The sequence below is a fragment of the Oncorhynchus mykiss genome, chromosome 6 (assembly GCF_057628025.1).
Source record: "Oncorhynchus mykiss isolate SJ-2025 chromosome 6, ASM5762802v1, whole genome shotgun sequence".
NCBI classification, from domain to species: domain Eukaryota; kingdom Metazoa; phylum Chordata; class Actinopteri; order Salmoniformes; family Salmonidae; genus Oncorhynchus; species Oncorhynchus mykiss.
In genome coordinates, this window is record NC_143027.1 from 24,137,341 (window position 1) to 24,156,022 (window position 18,682).

General features: G+C 42.4%; 1 protein-coding gene across 1 annotated transcript in view; it reads left to right on the forward strand.

Moving 5' to 3' along the window:
• The first annotated feature begins 1,094 nt into the window (after positions 1–1,094).
• The window catches only part of LOC110525573 (rasGAP-activating-like protein 1), a 38,520-nt gene continuing 20,932 nt past the window's right edge, over positions 1,095–18,682 (forward strand). The window contains exons 1-12 of the mRNA XM_021605789.3: positions 1,095–1,234; positions 1,547–1,603; positions 3,492–3,605; positions 4,059–4,120; positions 10,375–10,504; positions 12,254–12,335; positions 12,459–12,599; positions 12,777–12,868; positions 13,518–13,635; positions 14,070–14,223; positions 16,845–16,909; positions 17,163–17,275. Coding sequence (XP_021461464.2) covers positions 1,125–1,234; positions 1,547–1,603; positions 3,492–3,605; positions 4,059–4,120; positions 10,375–10,504; positions 12,254–12,335; positions 12,459–12,599; positions 12,777–12,868; positions 13,518–13,635; positions 14,070–14,223; positions 16,845–16,909; positions 17,163–17,275 — 1,238 coding nt within the window. The 5' untranslated portion in view covers positions 1,095–1,124. The remainder of the gene's footprint in view (positions 1,235–1,546; positions 1,604–3,491; positions 3,606–4,058; positions 4,121–10,374; positions 10,505–12,253; positions 12,336–12,458; positions 12,600–12,776; positions 12,869–13,517; positions 13,636–14,069; positions 14,224–16,844; positions 16,910–17,162; positions 17,276–18,682) is intronic.

Genomic DNA, 18,682 nt, shown 5'->3' on the forward strand with positions numbered 1-18,682 from the left:
CCTGCTGTAGTTGGAGGCTAGCGACTGATGCTCGGGTGCTCTGCCTGTGAAAGGACAAAAAAGTCTAAACCAAATCCTTGGAACCACAGAAGACTGCTGAGAGGATGACGGTTCATAATAATGGCTGGAACAGAGCAAATGGAATGGCATCAAACACATGGAAACTATGTTCATCTCACTAATTCTGCTCCAGCTATTACCACAAACAAGCCTGTCCTCCCCAATGAAGGTGCCACCAACCTCCTGTGCTTGGGAGGTCTCAACTCTGACATAACCCCGTTGAAGTTGACATTTAAAATGGTTAATGTTAGGGTAAGGGTAGCGGTTAGGGTTATGGTTTAGAGTAGGGCCAAGGATTCATATTAGCACTACCCATGGAAGGGTTTGTTATCTATAAGATACCTGCTTGTAATTAATATTTTAGACTTTATTTATTACTTTTATTTAATTGCAGTTTTGTCATCATTCGTGGTATTTATCATATTAGCAAAGATACGTTAAATGGAAATATGCGACAAAAGCAAGTGTAGGGGTCGCGAGAACTAGCAGGAGCTAAATTCGTCCGCCAGATGGCGCGCGCTGTACACTGTCAATCGAGCGAAGATTCCACAGTTTCCACAGGTTGATCGTGTCGTGTCATTTCGGCAAATCGTGTGTAGATTGATGAGAAGGCAATGACGCCTAAAGATGTAATGTTTTTAAAAGTAGCCACTGCATTTTTTGTTGTAAAATAGTAGTATGATATAGGCTACAAATGCCAATTTCATCTGGAAATGAAAAAAGAACGCATGGGATGATTATTTTCTTCAAATGACCCAAATTAGGAAAGTAAATGGCAGTAATTAGTAATTGGCACTATACTTTACATATTTTGTTTTTCCTTGGGTTGTTTCCACCCAAACATTTTATAACATTGTTTGCTTACTTTACTTACCGTACTCTTATAAATTTGCAACCTTGCTGTTAATTCTGTATCAAATAAGCCTACTGTACATTGAAAAAGATAGATCATTGATTATAACATAGGCACGATACGCCGTCATGCGCAAAAGGTGCCAGAAATGAAGAGGACCCAGTTGCGGAGGAGGCGAGCACCATAGGGAGCACCGTTGAAAGGATCACGGATGTGCAGATTAAATAAGTGGCAAAACCATTCTCATTTGTCAAAAATGGCCAAAAACACATCCCTATATTTCCGTATTGTAGAGGGCAGGAGCCTACCAGTCAAAGACGTGTAAGTATGTCTTCATTGTACTTATTCCACAGGCAGCAATTACTCCTATTTGCTTATTTATGTTTCTCGTTATGTGAAGTACTCGTATACTAGGATGTACACTTGTTTGGAAGTTTAGAATACCTTTGTTTTACAGCACTTATTGAGATATTGGTGGTAAAATGTGACTCCAAGTAGCCTAGACTTGACAGGTGTTTAAGATATTTCTATCAATAATGTATTTCGCAAATGATAAGGGAATAGCATATCTGTAGGATTCCTCTGCTACCTTCATTCCATCTTTAAACATATATATATTTTTTATCTGTCAAGCTCTGGGACCAGTGACCCATACTGCATTGTAAAAGTTGACAATGAAGTTGTGGCCAGGTGAGTCCATCATATCAGTCATATGCATTCTTGTTTTGTTTGCTGCTTAATTTGACTGTTTTTCAAATGTGATTGATAAATGGGCTAAATGTTTACTTCAGAATTGTATGTGACAGCAAGTGGCATGCGGCTGCCAAAAACGTTAAAACTGATAGGGCCCTACTGTTAATACAATGGCAAAACATATTTATCAGTTCATAGGAAACAGTGTTGTATCCTATCATGTTGTCTTTACTCTATGCCAAACCTCTGATTGCTCTCACACATGTTGAATTCAGAACAGGATAGGAACAGGATGTATAATGAAGGAGTCGGTTGCTGGACTTTGGGTACCCCGCTATGTTTTATACAGGCTAGCATGGCAGGAGTGTGGTATAGTAGGCTAGGTGTGTGATCACTGATAAGGACTGTGGTGTTCTTAGGTTGAGCCCCCCAAGTGCAATTGAACCTGATCCAGGGCTGGCCTTTAAGACACCAGTAGGTAACCATGGAGAGGGGGCATGAATTATTGCAGGGAGCTCCCGTTCCCATTCCCGGCTCCAGGCAGGGGCATGGAAGGCTGATGGTTCATGCCGTGCATTGCCCTGGGTTTGGCTGTGTGTGTGTTCACACAAGTATACTCTGTATATAAATGTCCCATATGTTTCATTTGTTGTCTTTTGGGAACTATGTTCCCTGGTTCATTACCTGTCGCATTGTCCTCATGTGGAATGACTAACGAGTTAATCAAAGCTCCCGGCTAAGGCCTCCCGGGTGGCGCAGTGATCTAGCTGTGCCACCAGAGACTGTGGGTTCGAGCCCAGGCTCTGTCGCAGCCGCCCGCGACCGGGAGGTCCATGGGGCGACGCACAATTGGCCTAGCGTCGTCCGGGTTAGGGAGGGTTTGGCCGGTAGGGATATCCTTGTCTCATCGCGCGCTAGCGACTCCTGTGGCGGTCCGGGCGCAGTGCACACTAACCAGTTCGCTAGGTGTACGGTGTTTCCTCCGACACATTGGTGCGGCTGGCTTCCGGGTTGGATGCGCGCTGTGTTAAGAAGCAGTGCGGCTTGGTTTGGTTGTGTTTCGGAGGACGCATGACTCTCGACCTTCGTCTCTCCAGAGCCCGTACGGGAGTTGTAGCGACGAGACAAGACAGTAACTATTAACAATTGGATACCATGAAAAAGGGGGTAAAAAAATAAATAAAAAGAACCCCCGGCTAATCAAGACTCCCAACATCTCTTTTCTGACAAACTGATGTTTCAGCGGTTGATAAAATGCATTTGTTTTGTCTTTTCATTTAGTTGTTTCCTCTCCCACAATGAGAGGAGTTGGAGGGTTGACTGACTGCAGATATCTGCATCAGTCTCTGGCTGGCTCATTATCAGCTCACTGACTCATTGACTGTGTGCTTTCTGGACACCTTGGTGCTTTGACCCTGCTGTGGGGTAATGGTGTCTGGAAAAACAGAGTTTCATTGTAATAAAGGGATGCACATTACTGATGAAAATAGACCTTCCTGCTACCCATTGGCATAGAGGACATGATGTTGAAGTCATTCCTCAATTTCATGTCTAGACAGCAGGTTTGCAATCTCCAGTTTATGGTTAGAGCATTTGCAGTAGTTAATGTTTCATAATGAAAAGGCAGATTTAAAAATGATTGCATATAGACTTGTATTTTGTTATTCCACACACTGCCTTTTGAAGTTATTGCATTGTTATTCTGTCACCGTATCATTACTTTCAACACTTCACAATATTCCGCACACAGCCTTCATTGTAGATTGTTGTCTTTCATTGTTACTGACATTCACAATGAAAGGGATTATGGTTATGAATAAGAAATAAGGGTCATGTAGTACTTGCTGTGGTTACGGTCCCTATTATTTGCAATGTTATCTTGCAGGACAGCCACAGTGTGGAAGAACCTCAACCCTTTCTGGGGAGAAGAATACACCCTGCACCTCCCGACGGGGTTCCACTCGCTCTCCTTCTATGTCATGGATGAGGACACCATTGGGTAAGATGGTCTTCAACAGCTGTCAGAGAGAATTATTGTAGTGTTTGTGTCGACAAGTTCGTTGATAATTGTGTATAAACAGGGTATAACCGGTAGAGTTATCATAGTTTTGTAATTGAACAGTGTTGGCTTGTTTACCAGAGGCTGTGATTTTAGAGTTTTGTATCCAGACTGACTGGGTGAAGAATCATGGATGTGTGTTTTGGAAAAACCTGAAAGCTTTCAATAAACAAACATCAACATACAGATGGTACCACAGATTGAGAAATGAAATACTATCTCAGTCTCCTGATCAACAACCTCCTCAGTCTATGCATATATTCTTACTGTATTATGAGGTCACTTTATAGGATGTTAAGTCCTTTTTTGAGAAATACCTTATGTGAACACCCTTATTTTCAATTAGACATTTTTGTTAATTGTGACATATGTTCTCCCTTTTTTTTGCCCTAGCCATGATGACATCATTGGAAAGATATCGCTGAGCAAAGACACCATCGGGGCCAAGGTTAAAGGTAAACCTGATCACTATATGTCACAATACTGTTTGTGGCTTTAAATGAGTGGGTGGCACTGAGATGATGGGAAAAACTACCAGCACAGAAACACATCTAAATGCTTATTGATTTATAGAATTGTCACGCTACGGTTGTGGGTCTACTTCTCTGTCTGTGCCATGCTAGAGAGGGTAAACCAAAAGAGCAAAGGGTCATCAGAGAGGGGTTATTCCCATGACTCCGAGTAAGGCTCTGCCATGTAGGTCACTGTGATTGAAGAGCTGGGTCTTTTTTAGATCCTGTTGCTGGGAAAGGTTGCCAGTGTGTTCTCACAAATCCATAGGTTAATTTAGAGATTCATTTTCTGACTGCTATGCTTGTTAGTTTGATATACACATACTATTACATACTATATACACATACTATCACATACTCTTCCCTACTGATTCGTCCCTATGAGCCAAACAGCTTCCTTCTCATTGGACAGCGTACAAACAGGGAGAGAATGGCCTGTACATGGTTACATTTGTTTGCAGGATTGCTTCTTGAGTCAGGGTTTGCATCAACTCCAGGATCATGCATTGTACAGTGCAGCTGTCCTTTTGTTTAAAACACCACTGTAGTCTGTGAGAAGCAACCGAAAGCTTTTCAAACAGCCAGCCTGCGCCTTCCTTCACCACAGCACACCTGACTCTCCTACAGTAACTTTTAATGTGGGAATTAGTTCGAATATATAGCAATCATGTCTTTGCTGTGCTTTTCCTTATCCATGGCAACCGGGAATAAGAATGATATTGTTACTTTGAATGTGTTTTGACACTACACAAAAGCAAATGTGACACTTTCTCTGTTAGTTAGTGTCTTATACCAATGTCTCGCTCCAGGGAACATTCTGCATTCAGTCCTGATTCACTGCAACATGTTGCCACTGAGTCAACAACTCCTTCACAGGATCTTAGGAATTCTCTCCTCTTTTGGCTGTGAAACTGAAGTTACTGCCCTCACCACCTTGTATCTCAACCAGAAATGTCAGCACCAGTCCTCATATTATCACACACAAACAATCCTCTTGTCTTTTGATACTATATATACAAAAGTATGTGGACACACCTTAAAATTAGTGGATTCGGCTATTTCAGCCACACCCGTTGCTGACAGGTTTATACAATCCAGCACACATCCATGCAATCTCCATAGACAACATTGGCAGTGGAATGGCCTTTCTGAAGAGCTCAGTGACTTTCAATGTTGCACCGTCAAAGGATGACACCTTTCAAATTTCTGCCCTGCTTGAGCTGTCCCAGTCAACTGTAAGTGCTGTTATTGTGAAGTGGAAACATCTAGGAGCAACAACGGCTCAGAGGTGAAGTGGTAGGCCACACAAGCTCACAGAATGGGACCGCTGTGTGCTGAAGCACATAGCGTGTAAAAATCTTCTGTCCTCGGGTGCACCACTCACTAACGAGTTCTAAACTGCCTCTGGAAGTAATGTCAGCACAATAACTGTTCGCCGGGACCTTCATGAAATGGGTTTCCATTTCATGCCAAGCGTCAGCTAGAGTGGTGTAAAGCTCACCGCCATTGGACTCTGGAGCCGTGGCACTGCGTTCTCTGGAGTGATGAATCACGTTTCACCATCTGGCAGTCCGACGGACGAATCTGGGTTTGGCGGATGCCAGGAGAACGCTACCTGCCCAATGCATAGTGCCAATTGTAAAGTTTGGTGGATGATGAATAATGGTCTGGGGCTGTTTGTCATGGTTTGGGCTAGGCCCCTTAGTTCCAGTGAAGGGAAATCTTAACGCTACAGCATACAATAACATTCTACAAGATTTTGTGCTTCCAACTTTGTGGCAACAATTTGGGGAAGGCCCTTTCCTGTTTCAGTATGACAATGCGCCAAAGCACAAAGTGAGATCCATACAGAAATGGTTTGTCGAGATCGGTGTGGAAGAACTTGACTGGCCTGCACAGAGCCCTGACCTCACTAATGCTCTTGTGGCTGAATGGAAGTAAGTTCCTGAAGCAATGTTCCAGCATCTAGTGGAATGCCTTCCCAGAAAAGTGGAGGCTGTTACAACAGCCAAGGGGGGACCAACTCCATATTAATGCCCATGATTTTGGAATGAGATATTCGATGAGTAGGTGTCCACATACCTTTGATCATGTTGTATATGTACCAGACATTTATCCAGGGGAGGACTTATCAGTGGGAATGTGTTTAAGGTTTGAGTAAATGTTCACAATAACAGAGCCATGCATGGCACTGCCCGTTAGAGACACTAGGCATTATTGGTATAGTACTAGGCTGTCTGTTTTCAACAATTTCCCTGATAGGCTTTATTAAATGCCACATACAGTGCCTTCAGAAAGAATTCACACCCATTGACTTTTTCCACATTTTGTTGTTACAAAGTTGTTGTTACAAAATATATATATATTTTTTTGATGTCAAACACTAATTATATCTTGATTACATAAGTATTCAACCCCCTGAGTCAATACATGTTAGAATCACCTTTGGCAGTAACTACAGCTGTGAGTCTTTCTGGTTAAATCTGTAAGAGCTTTGCACACTTGGATTGTACAATATTTGCACATTATTCTTTCAACATTCTGTTTGCAATATTTTTTATTCTGTACAGGCTTCCTTCTTTTCACGCTGTCGATTAGGTTAGTATTGTGGAATAACTACAATGTTGTTGATCCATCCTCAGTTTTCTCCTATCACAGCCATTAAACTCCGTAACTGTTTTAAAGTCCCCATTAGCCTCATGGTAACATCCCTGAGCGGTTTCCTTCCTCTCCAGCAACTGAATTAGGAAAGACAATCTGTATCTTTGTAGTGGCTGGGTGTATTGATACACCATCCGAATTGTAAATAATAACTTCACCATGCTCAAAGGGATATTCAATTTCTGCTTTTTAAATGTTTACCCATCTACCAATAGGTGCCCTTCTTTGCGAGGCACTGGAAAACCTCCCTGGTCTTTGTGGTTGAATATGTGTTTGAAATTCACTGCTCGACTAAGGGGCCGGACAGATAATTATAAACTCAGCAAAAAAAGAAACGTCCCCTCACTGTCAACTGCGTTTATTTTCAGCAAATTTAACGTGTAAATATTTATATGAACATAACAAGATTCAACAACTGAGACATAAACTGAACATGTTCCACAGACATGTAACTAACAGAAATGGAATAATGTGTCCCTGAACAAAGGGGGGTCAAAATCAAAAGTAACAGTCAATAACTGGTGTGGCCACAAGCAGCATTAAGTACTGCAGTGCATCTCCTCCTCATGGACTGCACCAGATTTACCAGTTCTTGCTGTGAGATGTTACCCCACTCTTCCACCAAGGCACCTGCAAGTTCAAGGACATTTCTGGGGGGAATGGCCCTGGCCCTCACCCTCCGATCCAACAGGTCCCAGACGTGCTCAATGGGATTGAGATCCGGGCTCTTCGCTCTTTGCAGGAAATCACGCACAGAACGAGCAGTATGGCTGGTGGCATTGTCATGCTGGTGTGTCATGTCAGGAAAAACCTGCAGGAAGGGTACCACATCAGGGAGGAGGACGCGAATACGACCATCAACCCTGGTGAGACAAAACCATGACTCGTCAGTGAAGAGCACTTTTTGCCGGTCCTGTCTGGTCCAGCGATGGTTGGTTTGTGCCCATAGGCAACGTTGTTGCCGGTGATGTCTGGTGAGGACCTGCCTTACAACAGGCCTACAAGCCCTCAGTCCAGCCTCTCTCAGCCTATTTCGGACAGTCTGAGCGCTGATGGAGGGATTGTGCATTCCTTGTGCAACTCGGGCAGTTGTTGCCATCCTGTACCTGTCCCGCAGGTGTGATGTTCGGATGTACCGATCCTGTGCAGTTGTTGTTAAACGTGGTCTGCCACTGCGAGGATAATCAGCTGTCCGTCTTGTCTCCCTGTAGCGCTGTCTTAGGCGTCTCACAGTACGGACATTGCAATTTATTGCCCTGGCCACATCTGCAGTCCTCATGCCTCCTTGCAGCATGCCTAAGGCACGTTCACGCAGATGAGCAGGGACCCTGGGCATCTTTCTTTTGTGTTTTTCAGAGTCTGTAGAAAGGCCTCTTTAGTGTCATAAGTTTTAACTGTGACCTTAATTGCCTACCGTCTGTAAGATGTTAGTGTCTTAATGATTGTTCCACAGGTGCATGTCCATTAATTGTTTATGGTTCATTGAACAAGCATGGTGTGTTTAAAAACAGGATCGATATGATAACAGCCAGTGAAAGTGCAGGGCACCAAATTCAAACAACAGAAATCTCATAATTAAAATTCCTCATACATACAAGTATTTTACACAATTTTAAAGGTAAACTTGTTGTTAATCCCACCACAGTGTCCGATTTCAAAAAGGCTTTACGACGAAAGCACACTAAACGATTATGTTAGGTCAGTACCTAGTCACAGAAAAACACAGCCATTTTTCCAGCCAAAGAGAGGAGCCACAAAAAGCAGAAATAGAGATAAAATGAATCACTAACCTTTGATGATCTTCATCAGATGACACTCATAGGACTTCATGTTACACAATACATTTATGTTTTGTTCGATATAGTTCATATTTATATCCAAAAATCTCAGTTTACATTGGCGCTTTACGTTCAGTAATGTTTTGCTTCCAAAACATCCGGTGATTTTGCAGAGAGCCACATCAATTTACAGAAATACTCATCATAAATGTGATGAAAATACAAGTGTTATGCATGGAACTTTAGATAAACTTCTCCTTAATGCAACTGCTGTGTCAGATTTCAAAAAAGCTTTACCGAAAAAGCACACCATGCAATAATCTGACTACGGCTCTCAGACACAAAAACAAGCCATACAGATATCCGCCATGTTGTGGAGTCAACAGAAGTCAGAAATAGCATTATAAATATTCACTTATCTTTGATGATCTTCATCAGAAGGTACTCCCAGGAATCCCAATTCCACAATAAATGTTTGTTTTGTTTGATAAAATCCATAATTTATGTCCAAATACCTCCTTTTTGTTCGCGCCTTGAGTTCACAAATCCAAATTCACAAACTCGCAGGCCAGACGAAAAGTCAAACAATTCCATTACAGTTCGTAGAAACATGTCAAACGATGTATAGAATCAATCTTTAGAATGTTTTTAACATAAATCTTCAATAATGTTTCAACCAGAGAATTCCTTTGTCTTTAGAAATGCAGGCGCGCTCTCACGCTCTCACGGGAGCGCGCCTAAATGAGCTCATGGCACTCTGGCAGACCTCTTACTCAATCAGCTCTCATTTTCTCCTCCTTCACAGTAGAAGCCTAAAAAAGGTTCTAAAGACTGTTGAAATCTACTGGAAGCCTTAGGAAGTGCAATCGGACCAAATTTAAACTGTATCTTGGATAGGCAAAGAGTTGAAAAACTACAAACCTCAGATTTCCCACTTCCTGGTTGGAATTCTTCTCAGGTTTTTGCCTGCCATATGAGTTCTGTTATACTCACAGACATCATTCAAACAGTTTTCGAAACTTCAGAGTGTTTTCTATCCAAATCGAATAATATGCATATCTTAGCTTCTGGGCCTTGGTTGCAGGCAGTTTACTCTGGGCACCTTATTCACCCAAGCTACTCAATACTGCCCTCAAGCCATAATAAGTTAATTAAACCCTTTACAATGAAGATCTGTGAAGTTATTTGGATTTTTATGAATTATCTTTGAAAGACAGGGTCCTGAAAAAGGGGACGTTTCTTTTTTTTTGCTGAGTTTATGTGTTGTGTACAGAGATGAGGTAGTTAGCCTAGTGGTAAGAGTGGCAGTTAGCCTAGTGGTTAGAGTGTTGGGCCAGTAACCGAAAGATTGGTGGATCAAAGTTAATCCACTCTTCCAAGGCTGTCATTGTAAATAAGAATTTGTTCTCAACTGACTTGCCTAGTTAAATAAAAAGTTATTCAAAAATCATGTTAAACATTGTTATTGCACAAAGTGAGTCTATGTGACTTGTTAAGCACATTTTACTCCTGAACTATTTAGGCTTGGGGTTGAAAGGGGTTGAATACTTATTGACCCAAGACATTTCAGCTTTTCATTTTTTATTAATTTGAATAGTTTTTTTCTAAAAATATAATTCCATTTTGACTTTATGGGGTATTGTGTGTAGGCAAGTGACAAAAAAAATCTCAATTTAACACAACAGAATGTGGAAAGAGTCAAAGGGTGTGAACACTTTCTGAAGGCACTGTATGTGTTGTAATGTCCCCTGTGTCCAGGGCTGGATAACTGGCTGAATCTGACCCGGGTGGACCCGGATGAGGAGGTGCAGGGGGAGATCCACTTTGGTCTGGAGCTTCTCAGAGATGCCAAAGGTATAGGACTACGATGCCATTTCATAGAGGCCAGGTAAGACACATACTTTATTGGTTAATTGATGCGACTTTAAGCTGTTATGGTCTCTTGTTGAAATGTATAACTGCTTCTTCAATCTCAAAAGATTGGCAAAATGCTCATCCTCTTTGACAGATCATCATACAGTGACTAATGTGTTGTGGATGAATTCACAATATCTGCAATGCTCAGCAATCAATGTTATTGTTGTCGCCTTTATTCTTAAAGTAAATACAAGCCCTAGAGGATATTGTGTTTACCTGCCTGTTGAAGTGTCAGCAGCCACCAAAGCCAAAGAGTTACAGAAAGCAGATTTTGAGGAGGATAAGCTAATTTCATTTAGCAAAAGGAACGTGCCACAGAGACATCCATAAGAAATAAGAGGCAGAGAGGTCCCTGAGAGGGCTTCAGTAAGAGGATGGAGACTGAGCACTGTGAGCATGGCCGCCATCCATCTTGGCTGTTTCTGAAGGCTTTATGCAATCATTGGTAACATTCTCAATACCCTCTGAAGGAGGGCTTCCAACTAGATCTGGCCTTCTCTCAGCACTGCCATACGTTTAAAATTAGGGGGTTCAGTTTATTTATTTTCTACTAAGAAATCCTAACATTTTTCCACTGAAGTCTTCCAGCTAACCTCTGCACAGAGGGTGACAACCAAGAACAATGAGCATAGTGTTCCAGAGAATTGAGATTAGGGGTTGAAGCAACTTTGTTTTCTCTCTTGGAAGCAGAGCACCGCATGGAAAACATAGCATCAAACAGCAGATTTTAGAATGTCTGGTGCTCCTTTGCCTTTGTGTCCTGTAGACAAGCCCCCCCCCCCCCCCCACACACTCACTTTCTCACTACACTTACTATCTCGCTACACTCACTAGCTCACTACACTTACTTCACTGACTGTCTCACCATCTCACTACACTTATTGTCACTACAATTACTATCTCACTCACTACACTCACTATCTCAGTCTCACTAAATATATAATCTCACTACGCTTACTATCTCACTATCCCACTATACTCACTATTTCACTACACTCACTCTCACTACACTCACTATCTCACCACACCAACTTTCTCACTACACTTACTATTTCACTACACGTACTATCTCTTTATCTCACTAGTCATTATCTCACTACACTCTCTCACTAATCTCACTGTCTCACTACACTTACTATCTCACTACACTTTATCTCCCTATCTCAGTCTCAACACATACTTTTTCACTATCTCACTACACTTACGATCTCACCGCACTTTCTATCTTACTACATTTAATATCTCACTACCCTTACTATCTCACTCTCTACAGTTCTCACTATCCTTACTGATTTTCTGACACTACACTTAATATCTCACTACCACGTTATACTTACTATCTCACTACACTGTCTCTACACAACTCACTACACTTAATATCTCACCACACTTACTATCTCATTATCTCACTACACTTACTATCTCACTATCCTTACTATCTCACTACACTTACTATCTCACTGTCCTTACTATCTCACTGTCTCACTACACTTACTATCTCACTTTCTGACTACATTTACTATCTCACTACACTTACCATCTCACTATTACAACTATACAGCCCCTCAAAGATCTTTCATCTTTAGATTTGGCAGACTAATGTAAAATGTAGGAGAATGATATATGCATATATCACCCCACTCATTGAATAATTCTAGCACCCTGTAAAAGGTCAGGGGTTGCTCATGCACTGATGTGTTTCTGTTTGTTGACCTCTTAGAGACTTGGCACCAAGAGACATTTCTGGAACCTCTGATCCCTTTGCCAGAATCCTCTTCAATAACCACAGTGCAGAGACTTCGGTGAGGAGGGAGATGAGCTGAATAACGTGTACATGTCTGAATGAATCATCAACTTTAGCGGAGACAAAGACTGATTATGTTAAATAGTATATTAAATGTTTTTCTTCTGTGTTTGTCTGTCAGATCATTAAAAAGACTCGTTACCCACACTGGGGTGAGACCCTGGAGTTGGAGCTTGAGACAGAGGAGCTGTCTGAGGGAGGGACAGTCACAGTGGAGGTCTGGGACTGGGACATGGTGGGCAAAAATGACTTCCTGGGAAAGGTGAAGTGGTTATGTTCCTAAAGTCCAATCCCTCATACTGTTGTTAATCTGTGAGGACACGGTATACTTATTTCTACTATATAGAATCATTCATACTTTTACAAATACAAATATTTGGTGGTATAATACCTTTTCAGTTTAGTGTATGATGTATTGGTTATCTGTTTTCATGTTCAGGTGGAAATCCCTTTTGCTTGCCTGCACAAGACACCTCTGGTACAGGGTTGGTTTCGTCTGATGCCCCTGGGAAACAATGAGGATGATGCTGGGTAAGGAGTGTGTGGGTGTTAGTGTAGTTGTGTGGATGTGTATCGGTTTGTGTGTGTAAGAGAGAGAGGGAGGGGGTGTTTTTTAATGTATATTTCTTCATCTGAAACGTCGCTTGTGACTTTAAGAATGACTTGAGGACATATTGGTCCCCCTCTAATGCCAGAGGCCACGATTGACGTCAGTTGTTTGTCTGGTGTCCTGTCCGAGATGTATTTTTATTTATGTTTTCTTTACTATTTCCCTTTTCAACGTGCGTGCACACACACGCACAAACGCACACGCACGCACACACACACACACACACACACACACACACACACACACACACACACACACACACACACACACACACACACACAGAGTGGGGGAGTGCTTGTTTGGGAAGGAATGAAAAGGTACTATCAGAAGAGAGGCCTGTCATTCCCAATATGTTAGGGGACAGGAAACTATAAAAAAATAACCATTACAGGGTGGTTGTCGCACATCAAGCCACCAAACCTAATATAGTGTGGGCACATTCCCTTGGTAATGCTCAGCACTACCTGTGCTATAACATTCTTGTGCTAAGCGGACTTCTTGTGAGTATTGTTTAATTAAGAGTGTCATGACTGTAGTGTCTCTGAGGCCTCTTGCTCTCGCTGTCCACAGAGGTAAGCTGGGTGCGCTGCGACTGAAGGTGCGTCTGGTGGAGGACCATATTCTTCCCTCCATGTACTACCAGCCTCTCATTGACCTGCTGGTGCAGTCAGTCATCTCTCCTGCTGAGGTCAACATCACACTGCTGTCACATACACAACCCATTGTTATTAACTAATTCTACAGGATATTTTTCTGATTTGTTGAACAACTAATGTATTACATTTTCCATGCCATTTTTAATGTTAAATTTAATCTTTATTTAACTTGGCAAGTTAGTTAAGAACAAATTCTTATTTACAATGATAGCCTACCGGGGAACAGTGAGTTAACTGCATTGTTCAGTGGCAGAACGACAGATACCATGGTGCGTGATTCCTTTCTATGAAAATATATTTACTTCTTTAGATGTCTTACAATATACCACATCCTTTCACCACAGAGTTTATACAGTATATAGAGCCTACTGTGCCTCATGGCTGACAGACACATAGCCAGCTTCCTCTCATAAATTAACACCTGGCTAATAGACCCTGACTGTCTCCACCCTCTGACCCACCCCAGGTGGAGGACGGCAGCCCCCTGACCATGTTGGAGGAGGTGACCACAGTGGAGAGCCGGCAGGACGTGGCCATGACCCTGGTCAAGATCTACCTGGGGCGGGGCCTGGTGGTGCCCTTTCTGGACTACCTAAACACCCGCGAGGTCAACCACACCTGTAAGATGTACTGGCTGTCTGGGGAATTTAACATAGGACAGGAAAGTCATATTCCTGAGCGTAATGCTTTTCTAGATGCTCTTGTCAAAAATCATGGTTATATGACCACTCTTATATGACTCTTGGATGTAGTGAAAAAAATCCATGTGTAGCTGTGAACAACCAGACACTGTGTAGGTTAAGGTAATGGGCAGTTTTGGAAGGAGCTTGTGGCTGTGAACAACCAGACACTGTGTAGGTTAAGGTAGTGTACAGTGTTGGAAGGATCTTGCAGCTGTGAACAACCAGACAGTGTGTAGGTTAAGGTAGTGTACAGTGTTGGAAGGATCTTGCAGCTGTGAACAACCAGACAGTGTGTAGGTTAAGGTAGTGGACAGTGTTGGAAGGAACTTTGAGTGTATATGTGCTAGGCAGATTAAAAAAGAGCCCAGTTGATCACCTGCTCTTGTTCCTGCGTATCCTGCAGAGGCTCTAAGCAATGCTGGTATTTAACTCTGATTTGACGCTCTCTCTCTAATCGCAGCAGTAGCCACGGTCAGTCTGTCTGTGTGGGCGGGCGGTGCAGCATTATATTAATCAGACATCCAGCAATTATTCATCCTTACAGTTGTTTGACAAATTCTGGGTGTTCATTAATTATGTTCCTGTCTCCACTCGGGTCCCCAGGCTAAGTCATAAGGAGTTTAGTTGTGCTCTTCTTTTTGTTTCACTTTCTGTTAGTGTGGCTTGTGATAACAAGCAAAGTTTCCATAGCAACTCCACACGATCTAAAAATGGAGCTCGCTGATCATAAGATCAAAATAGATATTGGGGAGTAGAAAAATGTGACAGAAAAATATGTAAGAAAAAAAACTAGAAATGAATTTATGCTGAAGTGTGGTGGAACAAACTTTTAACATCCTTTTTAATATCATAAAAGAGCAGGCAGCTCTTCTCTTCTCACAAATGAGCTTCTGGCCTACAACTACACTGATCAAAAATATTTACACAATATGCAACAATTTCAAAGATTTTACTATTGTTACAGTTCATGTAAGAATATCAGACAATTTAAATAAATTCATTAGGCCCTAATCAATGGATTTCACATGACAGGGAATACAGATATTCATCTGTTGGTCACAAATAGCTTAAAAGGGTAGGGGCATGGATCAGAAAACCAGTCAGTATCTGGTGTGACCACCATTTGCCTCATGCAGCACGACACATCTCCTTTGCATAGAGTTGATCATGCTGTTGATTGTGGCCTGTGGAATGCTGTCCCACTCCTCTACAATGGCTGTGTGAAGTATCTGGATATTGGCGGGAACTGGAACACACTGTCGTACACATTGATCCAGAGCATCCCAAACATGCTCAATGGGTGACATGTCTGGTGAGTATGCAGACCATGGAAGAACTGGGACATATTCAGCTTCCAGGAATTGTGTACAGATCCTTGCAACATGGGGGATGTGCATTACTATGCTGAAACATGAGGTGATGGTGGCGGATGAATGGCACGACAATGGGGCTCAGGATTTGGAATCTCTGTCTATTCAAATTGCCATCGATAAAATGCAATTATGTTCATTGTTCGTAGCTTATGCCTGCCGATACCATACCCCTACCGCCATCATGGGGCGCTCTGTTCACAACGTTGACATCAGCAAACTACCCAATATGCTGTCTGCCATCTGCCCAGTACAGTTGAAACCAGGATTAATCCGTGAAGAGCACACTTCTCCTGTGTGCCAGTGGCCATCAAAGGTGAGCATTTCCCCACTGAAGTCAGGTACGACGCCAAACTGCAGTCAGGTCAAGACCCTGGTGAGAACAACGAGCATGCAGATGAGCTGACAGTTTGTGCAGAAATTATTTGGTTGTGCATACCACACTTTCATCAGCAGTCCAGGTGAATGGTCTCAGACAATCCCGCAGGTGAAGAACCGGATGTGGAGGTCCTGGGCTGACGTGGTTACATGTGATCGTAAGCGTTGTGAGGTCGGTTGGACGTACTTCCAAATTCTCTAAAATGATGTTGAAGGCGACTTATGGTAGAGAAATTAACAATCAATTATCTGGCAACAACTCTGCTGGACATTCCTGCAGTCAGCATGCCAATTGCATGCTCCCTCAAAACAGTGGCCTTTTATTGTCCCCTTCACAAGGTACACCTGTGTAATGATCATGCTGTTTATTCAGCTTCTTGATATGCCACACCTGACAGGTGGATGGATTATCTTGGCAAAGGAGAAATGCTCACTAACAAATGTGTAAACAAATGTGTGCACAACATCTGAGAGAAATAAGCTTTTTGTGCTTATGGACATTTTCTGGGATCTTTACATTGCGTTTATATTTTTGTTCAGTATAAAACATTTTGCCCGGCAATAGGTCATATCACTATGACTACATCATTGTTCCTCCCTCCAAGGATAAAGGTAACTTCGGTTGCAAATGGGGTCAATGAAAGTCCTCTTTGAAATTAGATTAGCGCTAGTATTGAAGTAGCCCTAGTTGACCAAGATCAGTATTTGGTTTATTACTCCTCTTGGCCCCATACACAGTGGTTTAGAAATATGATGTCCCTGAAATGTATAGCCTACATTCCTCTACTCTTTAATGTATCTCTCTGACAGTGGATCCAAACACCCTGTTCCGGTCCAACTCTCTAGCTTCTAAGGCCATGGAACAGTTCATGAAGGTGAGTAGGAATTCTAATCATATTGTCTGGGCATGCTCCCTCTGTCAATCCAACGTGTTAGCTGGATTCTCACTTTGCTCTTCCCGGTCTCACAGTAAAGCACTATAGCCTAGTCCTAAAGACATGGGAATGACTTAAATCTAAGAACCATTGTTGTTCTGAATAACTGGCATTAGCTGTGTAAACTGACTGGATATATATAAAATAGCTTTGAATGGATGTTTTCTAAATGTGAGGTATTGTGCACTGGCAGGCTGTGGGGATGCTGTACCTTCATGAGGTCCTGAAGCCCATCATTAACCGCATCTTTGAGGAGAAGAAGTACATTGAGCTGGACCCGTGTAAAATTGACCTGAACAGAACCAGGTAAACAGAAAATACTGGTGTCGAAATACAGGTGTGATGATTGTTTACACCCTCAGAGATACACTAGTTTCCTGGATAACAACCCATAACATCTACAGTATATGAGACTTGCATCATAGCATAATCCCCACCTCCTCCACAGTGTGACTGGAGACGACAACATCAAGACATGAAAAAGGAATATAAAAATGGGGGAAGTTTGTTGCCTGGCAACCAGAGAGAACCCCCTGAGATGCCTATCTCTGACACCCACCCATATCCAGTATATATCATCCCTATATCTGCCCAGACCAGACCTGATCATTTACACAGACTGATCCTACATCTCATTAGACTTAACCTGCTATCTACTGTACCACATTAGTGCTCAAGTTTCCACAGACGTAATAACACTGAGGGATCTATTGAGACATGATATGTATAAGATGGCACCTGATTGACAAGATGGCGCCTGATTGACAAGATGGCGCCGATAGAGATGGCAGCTTCGCTTCTAGTCCTTAGGAAACTATGAAGTATTTTTTTGTATGTGTTATTTACATTTACTTACATTATTAGCCCAGAAAACCTTAAGTGTTATTACATACAGCTGGGAAGAACGATCGGATATCAGAGACACTGTCCCGGTTGTGTGGAGAGACGGATCAACGCGCAGCGTAATTAAAGTTCCACATATTTATTCAAGCGAAACTTCCAAACCAAAAAAGAAACAAACAACGAACCGTAACATCAGAGGTGCTACATGCACTAACTCAAAACAAGATCCCACAAAAACCCAGTGGGAAAATGGCTGCCTAAATATGATCCCCAATCAGAGACAACGCTAAACAGCTGCCTCTGATTGGGAACCATACCAGGCCAACATAGAAATAAAACAACCTAGATTACCCACCCTAGTCACAGTCCGACCTAACCAAAATAGACAATAAAAAGGTTCTCTATGGTCAAGGCGTGACAGAGACGTCAACTTACCAGCACAACCAGCACTACGACCAGGAATACGACATTCCCAAAGCGGATCCTTTGTCTGCACCTCCCCAGGGCATTTGAACTGATTCCAGAGGCTGACCCAAAACGGAGGAGAGGGTGCCAGAGCGGTCTTTTAGTGAGGCTTCGGATGCGAGCACACCACCCACCGCTTCCGAGTATATTACTCGCTGATGTCCAGTCCCTAGTTAACAAAATCTACAAAATCAGAGCAAGAGTTGCTTTCCAAAGACATATCCGGGATTGGAACATACTCTGTTTCACGGAGATATGGCTAGCTGGGGACATGCTGTCGGAGTCTGTACAGCCAACGGGATTTTCAGTGCATCGTGCTGACAGGAACAAACATCTCTCCGGTAAGAAGAAGGGCGGGGTGTATGTTTCATGATTAACGTCTCATGGTGTAATTGTAACAACATA